Source organism: Peromyscus californicus, unplaced genomic scaffold, assembly GCF_007827085.1.
Source record: "Peromyscus californicus insignis strain IS unplaced genomic scaffold, ASM782708v3 Scaffold_2__1_contigs__length_46816999, whole genome shotgun sequence".
Taxonomy (NCBI): domain Eukaryota; kingdom Metazoa; phylum Chordata; class Mammalia; order Rodentia; family Cricetidae; genus Peromyscus; species Peromyscus californicus.
The window spans coordinates 43,673,548-43,689,610 of record NW_026294540.1 but is presented as its reverse complement, the minus strand read 5'-3'; the positions used below and the strand labels follow the sequence as shown (position 1 = coordinate 43,689,610).

Sequence of the window (16,063 nt, the reverse complement as noted above, 5' to 3'; positions counted from 1 at the left end):
AGTCAATTAAATTTTTTATTGTTATAAATGAAGTCAAACAAGCACACAGAAACATTTCTACATGAGAAACTACTCCCACCTAAAACAGAGAATTCATCTTGTAGACAATGACGCAGATAATCTGTATTGACTCACTGATGATCAACATCAGCAAACACCTTATATTTTGTTCCTCCACTAAAATACTCAACTATATCCTAACTGTGATATTTTTGGGTCAACTCAAATGGTAAAATGTTATTTTTGGTTTTATCCTCAAAGAAGTTTTCAGAGAAGACTGTGAATCCAGAGTAGAAGTAGGGATATTAGTGTCCATATGGGCAAGCACCATGCAAAGGCAGAGAGAACTGAGCTCCTCCTTCCTTTCTAGAAATAGGGTAACCTCCCTCTCCTGCCTATGAACATCAGAACTCCAGGTTCTTCAGGCTCTGGTTACAAAGATTTGCACTAGCAACACTCATCTGTGTTCTCAGGCCTCTGGATTTGGACAGAGAGTTAAATCATCAGCTTCCCTGGCTCTCAAGCTTCTATCATGGGACTTCTTCAACCTCCAAAATAGTATGAGCCAATTCTAGTAAATTTTCTCATATGTGTTCATGTATACATACGCACACACACACCCTCACACACACTTTATCAGTTTTGATTCTCTTAAGAAGCCTAAGAAAATGATTTAATCACATCATTACATAAATTCCTTAATGACAAGAGATCATATCTTGTTTACATTAGCATAAGGAAAATTGCAGCATTTAAAATCGAGCTTTCTTATACCTTCAGAGCAGCGCCTACTCTATTTTTCAACTGCACAGATTTATATTTTCATTATAAAATGTCTTTCTAATCCTTTTCATCTTCCTGTGCATTCTGATAAATGATGTGTACACTTATAAAGTTTACAACACTAATTAAAATCCAACCAAGAATAAATACAACAGGCTTTTAACTTCCAAATCAAACCAATCATCACACTACAACTCAAAAGAGCAAATATACCAAGCATAATGACCAAATTCCTTTATATTTAAAATCTTCCAAAAATGAATCCAGGTGTGGTGGTGCATGCCTTTAGTCCCAGCACTTTGGAGACAGCAACAGAGGGAGGCAGATCTCTTCGAGTTCAAGGCCAGCCAGGTCTACATAGCAAGTTCCAGGCCAGCCAGAGACTCTGTCTCAAAAACTTAAAATAAATAAAAACTTCTCAAAATGTGTAAAATTGACCCAGAATATATCTCACACATTCTTAGCAGCTTCCTATGTCTTCTCAGAGAAAGAGTCAAGGATCTGTATCACACAAGGTGCTCTGATTGCTTGCCTCTGCCAATTAACATATAACTTGGCTTCTTTTGTACTTCCATATTGAAGGTACAATGACTAAGACCTCACACCTCCTTGGCTTACTTCAAGCTCTTGGCAGTTATAAATGAATACTATGAACAGTGCAGACTGCCCAACCCAAGAAAGAAGGCCATGGGGAAAGAAAGGAGAAAATCGAATACACTGTATGACATTCCCTGGGGGGTTTGAATAAGAATGACCCTATAGGCTCACACACATGAACCAAGAGTCACCAGGGACTGAAACCCTTTAAAAGATTAGAAAGACTAGGAGGTGTGGCCTTGTTGGAAATTTGTCACTGGGGTGAGCTTAGAGGTTAAAAAACCCAAGCCAGGCCCTGTGGCCCTCTGCCTGGTGCCTGGGGATCAGGATGGAGCTCTCAGCTACTTCACCAGCACCATGCCTGCCATGCCTGCTGCCATGATTCCCAAAATGGTAGTAACGGACTATCCCTCTGAAACTGTAAGCCAGCACCAATTAATGCTTTTTTATAGGAGTTCTCGTGGTCATGGTGTCTCTTCACAGAAATTTAACAATGACTAAGACATTACCAAAGAACGAAAACTTTTTTTTTAAAGGACAAATTTCTGTCCTTTATTTATTGGTTTTCTAAAACAACTTGGTTTTTTTTCCTACTCATCAATTTTGTGGAAAAGAAACAAAGATATCAAGATACTAAATTCTTCAGGTTAAATTTTATTATCCTTAAAATTTGTAGTTATAAATTTTTCTCCTGTTCATAAAAAAAAAAAAAAAAAAAAAAGTAAGGAGGCTGGAGAGATGGCTCAGTGGTTAAGAACACTGGCTGCTCTTCCAGAGGACCTGGGTTCAATTCCCAGCACCCACATGGCAGCTCACCAATGACTTTTGAATCCAATCCCTGGGGATCTGATGCACTCTCCGACCTTTGGGGGTACTCACTGCATACATGTGATGCACAGATATACATATGGGCAAAACACTTACATAAACAAAATAATAAAATTAAATTTAAAACCACTGAATTAAAATCCCTCAATCTACCTTTTCCTTAATAAAGAACAATAATCCTCTGCCAGTCTGGCCACCCCATTGGTCAAACTATCACTACCTTCCCTACTAGCCTGGAAAAAAACTTGCAAACTAGAAGGGGGGGATGTGTCTCACACATTCCATCAAAAACATTAAAAAATGCAGCATAGACTCCCCATGAGGCCTTACCTTCTTGTAGGAGGGAATGGGAGATGGGTTGAGGAGGGGGAGGCTGGAGGGGCAGGAGGAGGGAAGAGGGGGATCTGTGACTGGTATGTAAAATGAATAAAAATAAAAATACAAAAAATGCAACACACAGATGAGAATATATCTAGAGAAAATATACATACAGACATACATACATATATATGGACAGAACAAAGGAAAAAGAAGAAACAGAGGGAGAGATTTCTTCAGTGTTCATGTATGTAGGAACAGCACATAAAAAGCAGACCTCAGCTTGTTAGTGTGCACAAGAGCATACATCACACCGTGAAAGGAGGTCAGCAGGACCATCACCACCTCTGCTGCTCCTGTCAGTGCTGCGTGAAGAAGGTAAGTAGTGTCACTTCACCTAATCCTACCACTGCACCCGTCTGCTACTATCATATATGTATGTATGTATATGTATGTATGTATGTATGTGTACACGTACACACACACACACACACACACACACACACACACACACACACACACACACAAAACGCTATTCGGTTCGTTCCAAAGTGATTCCACATGTAAGTACACAAAACTCAAGTGGAAAGTAAGATTTATAAGGGGCTGACTTAGAGGGGAAGGGCAAAAGCAACTGCCAATGATGTCATTACTGAGCCTCAAATAAAGCAAGGAATAAAAACAAAGGAAAACATAATCATGGAGGGCTGAAGATGGCTCGGTGGACAAAGTGTATGCTGAGCAAGCCTGAGGAGCTAGACCTGACTATCCAGCACCCATGGGTGCACTGGCATGCATCTATAATCCAGTGATAGGGAAGTGGAAATGGAAGAGTCCTGGTGGCCAACTGCCAGCCAGTCTAACACAACTGTCATTCTCCAGGTCCTTTGAGAAAGCCTGCCTTGAAAATAAGTAAATAAGTCATCTTTAAAAGCTGGAGAGCTATACAAGATGATCTCCAACATCAATCTCTGCCTCTACGTGTGCACACACCATGCACACTAACATCCACACGGGTGGGCACATACACATGTATACAACACAATCTACATCTGTGCACATGTATAGATATGCACACACGCTCTCTAAATAAATAAATGGAATGGCCATTCAAGATAAAAAGAGAAAACAATGGACAAGGTTCCAGAAATAAGTACGTTACTGAAAATATGCTGGGGCAATGCACTAGTCTACTGCCTTTGCCCACTCCCAAACTCTAAAGAGCACAACAAAACTACGGACATGGGGGAAAGGGGGTCACTTAGTTCTATAGGCAAGAACAGCAGGAAATTAATGTAAGTGTCAGAGGAGTGTTTCTTCATCCATTTATCTGGGATTGCTGAAAACATTCCCTTGGGCCTTTTTTCCTTCCTTATCTAACATTGCGTTTTCAAACACACCCTCAAGTTCAAAGACCAGTATAATCATCTTAAATCATGCAGTTCCAGTAAACATTGTTTTACTCACTTTTCTTTCTTTAATTGCTCAGTCAAATATTTATTTTCCTAAATCTTAGAAAAAGGCATCAAAATAAGGTAAGTGTTCTTCTGAAACACATCTGACTTGAGGCAGAGTTCACCCTGTGTGCTAGACTGGGTGTGCAAATCTTCACTCAGAACCACTTCAAACAAGCAAAGGCCAGAGATGACTAGAAAGCCTGAATCTGGGTCTTCATACCAGGAGGGCCACGAGTCAATAATGACAAACTCAATTCAACCAATGAATGTCAAGCAATACCCAAGTGTCAAGACTGCAGAAACCAAATTTGGAACCTGCTGACAACCCTGGAGCTCTTAAGGTAAGTCACAGCATTAATCTTCCAGATTTTGAAAGTTCACTTCAAAATAAATTTTGTTTCTAAACCAAAAATTTTGTTTGAAATCAAAAACAAAGGCAGGATTTACCAAGGCTCTGTCTTATGGTGTGCTTTATCAGGACGTCACTTCATAGCATCTTTATAACCTGACCTTAAATTTTTACGTACTACAAAACAATTCTCTTCTAATAAACTCAGAATAATGAAATACATACAAACAAAAGACTGTCTCCCTTTGCTCAAGCAGACAGATTACATCCTTCAAGCTGCTGAGGGAGGGTGAGAGCAGAAGGCAAGGGGGAAGAACTGTTACACAAGTCCGGCTACCATTAACAAGAGGCAGCACCATTCACGTCAGTGTGGCGTGGATGGTGGCCCTGCAGTGACACACCTCAAAGAGCTGTGGAGAGGAAATCAAACTCCTATGAACGACGGAGCTAAGAACGACTTCTTCTAAGACCAATATGAGATGGTCGATATAAGTGGCCAAAGCTGGGGCAATATTCAAAAGGGTTCATCTCACCGCCAATCTCCCTCTTCCTCAGAAAAAGCACGTTTACATAAACCTCCCTCAGGGCTGACAATGTGTAAGTAACTTCCACCAAACTGCTATGGCAGTCAAACTTGTCTACAATTTCTACCTCCTGATAGTGGTTCCTATTATTAATTTAATTAAAGATTAATTTAATCTCCAAAAAGATGTAAGCAACTTCCCTGAATAGCAGAAAGTGCCATATGTTTTATCTAATTACCTTTAACTCCATTGCTAATATTAGAAACTATATTTTGCTAACCCCTCCCCTCCAAAAAGCTATTATCTCTAGGAACTTCAAAGAAGCAAATAAAGGCACAAACAAGAGAGCTAGCATTCCCAAAAACATTAAGCAAAAGTAACTAAGAAAGGAGAGAAAGGAAATGAAACTGTCACTGGGAAAACAGCAATAGCAACGTAAGTAGTGTGGGCTACTTGCTGAGATTTGCTTCCAACAGTCTTTAAAATTTCACTTAATCCTTCTAAAACCAAGTGCGAAACTTACATTGGTAATATATGGTTCAATAGCTTGAGCAGTCCTCTTCAGCAAAGCCTTTGCCAAGTCATATGCTTGCTTGTTTAAGTTCTGGAAAACACAAACAGTTATCTGAATTGCATACATACATATGCATATTGTGTGTGTGTGTGTATATATATATATATATATATATATATATATATATATATACACACATACATAAATACACATATTTACAAAGCTAACTAGCTACATTTGTCTGCAATGGTGGAATCTCGTATGTGCTGGGCTTACAGAACTCTCCCACTGAATTATAACCCTAGTCCTGTACCTCAACTATGAAAAGCAAAATATTATTTGTATTTTAAAAGCCTCTTGAATAAATAGAATGAGAGAGCTATCCATAAAAGAAAAAAAGTAAACTCACTTTTCTTAGAACAGTCTGGCCTACTGGATCACAAATTCTCTTTTCCAAGCAAAAAGAACTATATTCTTTTCAGATTTTGTTCATAACAGATTAACCATACAGAAATGGTCAATGAATGTTTACTAGATAAAGGAAGTATTTAGTGATCCTAAATATCATCCCCAATTCAAGTATGTTCAGGTGGATACAAATATAGACCACAACATCAAAAGACATCTTAGAGTTACGGCTCAGGGGTAACAACAGTTTCTGATCTTTCAGAAAACCCAAGTTCCCAACACCCACATCAGTCAGCTCAGAACTCTCTTAACTCCAGCACCAGGGACATGGGTGCCCTTTTCTGGGACACGGACTGACGGACAGACAGACAGACACACAGACACAGAAACACACACAAACTGTGAATGTGTTGCTCTGATTGGTTAATAAATAAAGTGCTGAGTGGCCAGTAGCTAAGCAAAAAGTATAGCAGAGAAGAGAATTCTGCGAACAGGAAGGCTGAGTGAGGAGATGCTGCCAGCTGCTGCCATGAGTACCAACATGTAAGATACTGGTAAGCCACGAGCCATGTGGCAAGGTATAGGTTTATAGAAATGGGTTAATTTAAGATATAAGAACAGCTGGCTAGAAGCCTGAGCCATGAGGCCAAACAGTTTAAATAATATAAGCGTCCGTGTGTTTATTTTATAAGTGGGCTATGGGACTAACAGGGCTTGGCGGGACCCGGAGAGAAACTCTCCAGCTATACACACACACACACACACACACACACACACACACACACACACACACACACACACACACACACACACACACTTTTTAATGCAGCTTGAGCTTAATTTTAAAGTTAGATCTTTAGCTGTAATGTTTCTATACAATTTGGAATAATGATTTTATTTTTCATATGGGTAGTCAACTACCTTAACACAACTATAGTCCAATATCTCCCATTGACTTACAACACACTCTAAGCTTCTAAAATAACTGTGCATTCCATTACCTCCAGATACCCTTTTGTCCATTACTGCCTAATTATAGGAGAAAGACATGGGGAAAAGTCTTAATAGCAAGTCCCCACTTTCTCTACTCTTCTTCAAAATTACTTGGCCACTGGCCCCTTTGTGTGAATTTTAGATCCTATTTGTTAAATCAGCTGCTCTATTTATTATGGATCCATATGCAGAAAACTGAAGTCCCACACTGTCTTATACTCTACAAACAGCAAATCTCTCAACATATTCCGCCTTCTACTGTGTTTTGTCACCGACTACAATGGTTTGACACAAAAGTAGTGCATAAACTCTAAGGTCATGGGCTAAGCTGCTAAGTATATCAAATCTCTGTTAAAGTTACAAATGAAAACTTGTTATACTAACTGATTTGTATCTTTTTTCTGATTTTTCTGTATACTATGTTGTACTTCTCTGGACAATATCACTTACAAATAATTTTAGGGCTTTTTATCTTTCTAATCTTTTTACTTTTTGCCTAGTTTTATATACTAAGACCCCTAGTAGAATCATGATTAGAAACAACATACCTGTTGTTATTCAAAATTGAAGCAGCATTTTTCACATTTCTGATTCCATAGAGAATATTTCAGTATATTAAAGCTGCTTTTTATTTCAAACTGATTAAAAGCTTTTATGGTGAGTTACAATGATTTTTGTTCCTAGTCATAACTATTGGAAGTCTTTTCTTTGGCATGTTACTAATAATTATTCTATCATTACCATTTTGTAATGTTAGTCTGTCTTTGCGTATCTAAAACAAAGCCAATTTGGTCTTTATCAATATAACTTTCCGCCACTCTGGAAGCTGTTGACTGTTCTAGTGGGTTAGCTATGGCTAGTTTCCCCAGGAGACAATGCCTGTTTCACTGGCTCGCTCTCTCCTCACACACTGTGCTAACAGGCTGTGTGGTACCTCTCCCTCTCCTATGCTCTGGAACTCTGGTGACTATATAGTAGACTATTTGCCCCATGACTAGTCAATGGATGTCTCTCCAAGGTCGGCTTAGGTTCTTTTATTGCTTAAACACTTTGCTGCTGCTGCTGACTTACACTCTGAGTAGAGTTTTAAGAGTCAACTAATTTTTATTGCTTAGGGCACTGGGCAGATAATATTTTTCTGAGAATTAGTTTATTCTAATTTCAAATGTATTCACAGAGATTATTATTCATGTAACTGTCCTTTAATGGCCTTTGTATTTCTTGCTCATTTTAACTGTATATTGATATCATCACCCTTTCTTTGATTCAATTTGCTGTTTGTCTATTTACTATATTTTTCAAAATATGAATGTGCATTTTCAAGCAATGTCACTGTTTCCTATTTCATTTCTACTCAACTGCTTTTATTTTACTTGTATATTTTATTCTGATAGTTTTATGACTTCTTACACCAGACAGCTGTCATCATAATTTATCAAATTGATGATGCTTGACATTAAGCTTGTAGTATTGTGTTCCAAACACTCAGTATTTCTACAAATCCTTGGTCTGACTTATAATCACTAGGAAGCACCTTAAAATGACCCAATAAATAGTGACTGTTTCATTCTCTTCATAATTCATTAATTTTTGCTTTACCTACTTTACCGGATAAACCCTGTCTTTATCCAATAAAGACTACATGTGGGCTCAAGATAAAGACCAGGGGTCTGGAGAGATGACTCAGTGGTTAAAAGCACTGACTGCTCTTTCAAAGGAGCCAGGTTCAGCTCCCAGCACCCACATGACAGCTCACAACTGTCTACGCCAGTCCCAGTGGACCCGACAACCATGACAAAACACCAGTGGACATCAATTTAAAGTAAATAAAGTGTGTCTGTCCAACAGGGGAGACAGCTTGGGTTAGACCTCCAGCACTCTATAACTGGGTATGGTGACACACACCTGTAATCCCGGAAGACCTCAAGAGGTTGAGACAGGAGGATCAAAACCTCAAGGTTATAGTCAGTTACAAAATGAGTCTGAAGTCAGTCTGGAATACATGAGCTCCTGCTTCAAAAGCCTACTCTGTATACTATTTTGTGTGGGTGTATGCACATACATGTTCTAGACAGGAGGGAGTGTATACACATATGTACGCACATGCATGACGGAGGCAGAGGACAGCCTGGGGTGTCACTCCTTAGACACCGATCATCTTTTTTCTTCTCCTCTTTCTTTCTTTTTTTTCCTTCAGTAGGCTAGGGTAACTGATTCATCTGGCACCAACTCCCCAGCACTCAGATTACAACTCACAAGACTACACAGGGCTTTACTTGGGTTTGGGGGATCAAATTTAGGTCCACAATCAGATTATCAACGGAGCTATGTCCCTGCCACTAATATTAATATAAAGTAACCTGTCATGTCTTTTTCAGAATTGTCCAAATCAGCCTTTTCCATGGCTATATTATAACTGTTTGTCTTCTTATCATCAACAAACTGGACTAATCTTCAGCTCAATGTGACAACCTATGTTATGTGGTAAACTCAGTAGTCTACATCACTGCCAAGCTTCCTTCTCTTAATCCTTATAAGTTTAAGAACACACTTCAGGCCACATTCAACTAGCCCCATGATTAGATTTCACTCCTAGTAAGCTTTTCTCCTAATTTTATTTTTATATGGCCACCTACTGTGGACTTTTTTTGTTGGTGTTTTTGTTGTTGTTGTTTTGTTTTGTTTTGTTTCTCGAGACAGGGTTTCTCTGTGTAGCTTTGGAGCCTGTCCTGGAACTCTCTCTGTAGACCAGGCTGACCTCGAACTCAGAGCTCTACCTGTCTCTGCCTCCTGAGTGCTGGGATTAAAGGCGTGTGTCACCAGCGTTCAGCTGACTATGGTTTCCACTCTTATTTTTACTCTATTTGTCTAGAGAGTGTGTGGTGCGCACACACAGGCCACAGCAAGCACAGGATGGCCAAAGGACAACTTCCAGCGAGGATTCTCTCCTGGGGACCCCAGGGGTCACACTCCAGGTCACCAAGCTTTGATCACTGACCATTTCAATGACCTTAACTCTCTGTAGATGCCTTGAATTAACTGAAATATACTCCATCTTTAGTCTGTTTAGATTTGTTTGCGTGACTTCAACTTCAAGTGTTATTCAGTACCATAGCATTCACTAAGCTATAAAGAACTACAATTATATAAAATGGATGACAACAGAAATTGCCCCCAAATTGTTCCATCTACGTTAAGCAGGCTAAGCCAAGGATTAAACTGTAAGGAGCTAACAAGATGAGCTCAGCTGCTCTCACAGAGAAGAGGTCAGATCCCAGCATTCTTGTTTCTACACGTGTCTGTGCAGTGGGCCAAGGAACACACAGGCCTCGGAAGTATCCATTTGTATACACTGTTATTTCAGTGGCTCTATGAAGTACACTCAGGATCTCACACACACAAGGCAACCTAGCTACCCCTGAACTACACCCTCCATAAATAGTGCCTATTTATTTCCCCTGACAAATGGACTTTCTCATGACAATAGTCTGGAGAGACAGAGGTCTAGGATTCCCTGGCAGTCACCTGCCGAGTGCAGACAACAAGCTGGTACTTAACCTGTGTCTGGAAAAGCCCTTTCTCCCAGGTATTGGCATGGATGTGGGTTCCTGAGGGCTAACTAAGAATCTGGGGAGCCTGCTTCATCAACTCTTGAAAGCCTTCCTAAGATGCCCTACGGTAGAGTTCTTGACACTGGCCCTCCTCCCTCATTAGAGAGCGAAGAGCTTGAGACAACAGACCAAGCTCCTGGTGGCCTGCCTCAAACAAACAGGTTGGGGCCCTACCCTTTAGGCAAAGGAGGTGCTAGGAGCCTCAGGAAGGGGTGCAATGTGCCTGGGGGCGTGTACAATATGCCTCACTGGAGTCTACTCTACTTCCTGCCTCCCTTCTCACGGTTGTTATTTATCAATGACAGGTATATAGCTGAACTGGCAGAATTAGCAAGAGGCAAACCAGACACCTGCATAGCAACAGAATAGATGGAGGCAATCAGAGCCCACATCAACACCTCCGTTTTTTCATTTAATAAATACAGCATCTGAATTTTTGAGGTCTAATGCTAATTTACTGTTGAGCCTGCTTACTCTTACTTAGCATTAATAGATTTCCAATGTTTTAAATTTTTAGATTAAGAGTTCATTTCTGCCAGTGGCGGTGGTGGCGCACGCCTTTAACCCCAGCACTTGGGAGGCAGAACCAGGAGGATCTGTGTGAGTTCCAGGCCAGCCTGGTCTACAAAGCAAGTTCCAGGACAGCGAGGACTGCTACACAGAGAAACACTGTCTCAAACCACCAACCCCCCGCCCCCGAAAAAAATCCAAAAATGGGGTTAATTTCCAATGAAGGATTATTTGTGCCAATGTTATGTAACTGTAGACTAAGACAATATAATGCTACAGCGTCCTTAAATTTAAATAGAAAAAAATTAAATAAGTGTTTGTTTATATTGGTAATTCCTAGGTTCCTCTTTTGAAATCCAACCCCTTCTCAATCATACAACTGCCATTCCAACTACTTACCGGAGTCAGAGACTCCCCAGGGTCAAAGCACACACACACACACACACACAGGTGAAATGCACACTCCTCCTGGTTGACAGCACTCAGGTGAAAACCAGTGGTCTCTAACCTCTGTCTCTACATCCGTCCAGTCTTTCAACTGATCCCAGCTGGTTCCCTGTGCCAGCACATGGTCCTGTAACAGTATTTAAGCAGCTAGGACTCACTGCTGTAGAAAGTGGCGGTTTGGGCAGGAGAAAAGCAAAGCTAGGACCTCTCTAAGGTGTGCTGAGGGGAAGGTTTTTATTGTAGGTAGGAAGGAAAGCACAGGCAGAGGCATCTGGAAGAGTCCAGAGCAGAGAGACAAAGTAGTAGACTGAACATAGTCGGCAGCCTGGACCAGGCCATGAGAGGAGGGAAGAGGAGCACGAGAGGAGAGAGAGAGAGAGTCAAGAGAGCACACGGCCAAAACGTGGGATTGCATAGGAGTGGGAAGGCCATGAGCCGAGCACGTTCAGGGTGGAGGCAGGGTGAGAAGAGTCAGAACATCAGTCGGCATGTGCTTTGGTATGCTAGTAGGCACCACAGACTGCCATGGGTCCCAAACGTCTTTGGACCTGACATTGTAAAATGCACCCTACACAAAACTCATTGACCACAAATATTTTTATCGTATGAGTTAAATCCATTAATTATTCACTTAATTGGAGACTAAGAAATGCGATGAGTTTGTTATACCTTAAACAGTAAGTATTTTAATATCAAGAGTCTACAAAACTAAGATTAAAGCAGGATAAATTCTATTTACAACATAAGCATAAATTTTGAATATTCACTTAACAGGGTTTAGACACATTTCACATACCTTATGGGCAGGTACCAGATTTACTAAAACTGTATCTAAGAGCTCCTGAGATACTGTATCACCTTCACAAATGATAGAGCTCATGAGGTCCACCATATGCATATGAACTTTCTGATTGTGGCCATTGCTGAAATCCAAAACAGTTATTTTATTTCAAATGTATCTGAGATAGATATATGATACTAGTAAACATTATACTTTATAAAAAGGGTGAGATAAAACTATATTACTGTCAAGCTTCTTTCTCTCTGCTCTTATGGTAATAAAAATTAATTTTTAAACTAAGCCTGGTGGTGGTGGCACACACCTTCAATTTGAGCACTCGGGAGGCTGAGGCAAGCAGATTTCTGAGTTCAAGGCCAGCCTGGTCTACAGAGTGAGTTCCAGGACAGCTGGGTCTACACGGAGAAACCCTGTCTCAAAAAACCAAAAAAAAAAAACACCAAGGTGGAAAAAACTACACTAAATTATTTGCCCATAATTTTAGCATCTCACAACCAAAGTAGTTAAATGAAATGCAATCTCAGTTTCATCTTAAATTTGGACAAAGTATTTTGAAATGCTATTCAGTTTTATAGATACACAAAAATTTCAAACAATCACATATATTAAAAAGTCAATATGAGCTGGAAGAGGTGGTACAAAGCTTTAATCCTAGCATTTGGGAGGCAGAAGCAAGCTGATCTCTGTGAATTCAACACCATCCTGGTCTACAGTTAATTCCAAGACAGCCAGGGCTACACAGACTATGTCAACAACAACAACAAAAGTCAATATAGTATGTAAACAAGTAATAATACCAAAAAAATTAGTCTAATTTGCTCTTCTAACCAATAAATACATAACAATAAGTTCTATCCATTTAGAACTATATAGAGAATAAATGTAAGTTAATTTATAATCTTAAGCCACTATCACAACAATTTATGTGGATCCAGTGTAAACTGAAAATCTTTACAATTAAGAAGTGTTAGCCGGGCGGTGGTGGCGCACGCCTTTAATCCCAGCACTCGGGAGGCAGAGCCAGGCGGATCTCTGTGAGTTCGAGGCCAGCCTGGGCTACCAAGTGAGTTCCAGGAAAGGCGCAAAGCTACACAGAGAAACCCTGTCTCGAAAAACCAAAAAAAAAAAAAAAGAAGAAGTGTTACTTATTTGAAGATGAACTTACTTTATAACTGAGAATAATGTTCTGTATAGTTGAGTAAAGATTTCATTGCTATCTTCTAACTCAAAGCATATGTTGTATGACTTAACCCATGCAATGTTCTAAAAGAAAGAAGTAAAAGGGAAAAAGCAAATATTTTAGTTGCTAAAGTATACAAGAACAAACACTAAATTTAAGTATTATCTCAAGTTATAATATATTGCTTACCTCAAGTAAATAAAAATACCTATTGAACTGGGGGCTCTTTGTATCTTCCAGTCCCTTTAATTGCCTCGTTATGAACATAAATATATCCTTTAAAGAAACAGAGTTGTGCTTAGATGATGGGCACTGAATGGACACACACGTTACACTAGCAGGACTAACCACGGCTACTCACCAGCTTTGTAAGCACAGAGGGGTAAAGTGTAGTAAAGAACAAAAAGAAAGGCAGGTGTTTACAGTACAACTTTACATAAAGATCCTGGTCCATGAAAACCATGGTGCACTTGCTATCCTTCATAGGAAATCATTACATAGATCATATAACGTTAATATACAAAAAGAAAATGTTCATCAAACAGCAAATTAAACAAATAGGCTCAAAAAGTGAGTCAAATAAAATCCATGCTACTATTAGAATAAAGGAATTGCAATAACTGAGAGCTGAGGACTCCCTTCAAAAAGCACTATACATGAAACAACACAATTACATAGCAAGAAACAATTTAGGAAACATAAAATCCTCAAATTCCCAAGTAACAACACAATACATCACTATAGAAGCTCAGACATTTGAGAAGGAGAAATTGAAGTCAGTTTGTCTAGCTTCTTAATCATCATTACATTGGAGTCAATTGCTTCCCCAAATCATTTCTCAATCTCTCCTTATCCTTATTTTAGCCTTTTTTTTTTTTTTTTAATATTTCCCTTTGTACCTACCTGGGTCTTTAAAGACAGACAAAAAAATTCACTTTCAGTTAAATTTTCCTGAGTTTCAGTTTTTGAAAACTGCGAAAAGACTTAAAAAACTAATAGTAAAAACTAATTCCTCAAAGGAATTTTGTTACCAATCAATAACAAAGACATTCCTCTATAAGTAAAATAATATACATTTGAAAAGGCAAAAATATTATATGCAAATGACTTGAGTCGTGTTTCAAGAAAAGCACTATAAAAAGTACATCCTTGAAAACTGGCTGCTTTGATAGTACTAATGTATAAAACAATCTCCATTAATGAGCTTTTCAGACAATCTCCCTCTATTGTCTGAAAGAGAGTACTTGGCATACTAGATCTCTCAGAAGTTGGAAATAACTGTCGCTTCACTCCTAACTCATAACAAGCCAAATGTCCAATCAGGGTTTGTTCACGACAGTAACAACCTGAGACTGAAAGGGAAATTTTTCTATTCTGTAATATTAACCAACGTGGCACTAATACAGACAAAAATATGGCCTTGGAGCTAGTCATAATTAAAAACTACCCCACAAATATTTAAAAAGCATCCTTAAAAACACAGTGATTCTTCAGTTCTATCCCCAAGACAGAAAAAGGAGGTATGTAAAATGAGACCAAAAGATTGATTCTAGAGACAGAGAAGCAGACCGACTGTTTTAGTGTTTCGGATAGTCCACACAGGCCTTTATTTATCTCCTCTACTGGATAGTCCTCTCCTAACTGTCCTGATACAGAGAACAGATCTATACCTGTTCTTTCAGGATTCCTTTTCACCACTCCTAAGCCTGCAGCTAGGTCACTTCTCAGTTGTTTACACCAACTGAGAGGTCCACAAGAGAGGTAAATTAAGTTGCACAGTGGTGCTCTTTATAGTTCTTGTTGAGAGAACGTCAACAAAACACCTGGTAAGGAAAAGCCTTGGCTTCCACCACACAAAATATCATTCTCTAACCCATTCAAGTATCATGCAATCCAGAGGAAAAGTAACTACACAGCCAGTTCACATGACCTACTACTCTAAGTCTGACACTTAACCCGAATTTACTGACCAATAATACTGTCCTCTACTTCCCTCGTGTTGATATTCCTTGTAATACTACCATCCCAAACCAGACTGGGGATGCTGCCCAGTTGGTAGAGGTGGTCAAGGGTCAAGAAGAAATTACAGAAGCCCGAGGTCCGTGTCTGATTTGAGTGTTATTGCTTTCCCTTAACCCTGCACTCAGTTCATTGAAAAATAACTAACAATACCATTTCTTAAGTGAAGCAAACTCTCTACTACTTTTTCTTACAATGGATAAATAATCATACTAAGGAAAGTAATTTTCTGACCAATAGTTCCAAAATCATTTACATGACTTGTCACACAGTCACTTGGTATCTTTTGAACAGCTTTCATTCAGGTTTCTAGTAGTGCTATCTTTGAAATAATGAACATGGTCTTTATTATAAATTTTCAAAAGGAAAAGGAGCATCCCAAAATCATAATGGAAAACCACAGCATCATGGTTTTATAATATGAAAACTACAGCATTCACTGTATAAGCCAAAGTTCCCAGAAAAAAAGCCTTGGTGGTGCTGGACATTCTACAGAGTGACTGCCGTAACAAAAGTCCTGTGGCGATGGCATGGCTGCGTGCTGCAGGTCTACAGACAAATCATCTTGGGTTCTCTTCAGCCCTCCTCATAACCCTTCATGTCCAGACCTCCGAGTCTGACCTAACAACCTTGTGCTTCTGGAATATGTGAATGGACTATATGCTTCCACCAAGCCAAAGGCTCTATGACATAGGCCTGTAGCAGAGATGTCTCCACACTGCTGTA

At 39.4% G+C, this 16,063-nt stretch overlaps 1 protein-coding gene across 5 annotated transcripts in view; it reads right to left on the bottom strand.

Annotated features, from left to right (window-relative positions):
• Positions 1-16,063, bottom strand: part of Pds5b (PDS5 cohesin associated factor B) — a 157,653-nt gene that overhangs the window by 74,015 nt on the left and 67,575 nt on the right. For all 5 annotated transcript variants that reach the window (XM_052754599.1, XM_052754600.1, XM_052754603.1 and 2 more), the window contains exons 4-7: positions 13,508-13,594; positions 13,304-13,401; positions 12,136-12,262; positions 5,380-5,460 (exon numbers count right to left, since the gene is read on the bottom strand). In XM_052754599.1, coding sequence (XP_052610559.1) covers positions 5,380-5,460; positions 12,136-12,262; positions 13,304-13,401; positions 13,508-13,594 — 393 coding nt within the window. The remainder of the gene's footprint in view (positions 1-5,379; positions 5,461-12,135; positions 12,263-13,303; positions 13,402-13,507; positions 13,595-16,063) is intronic.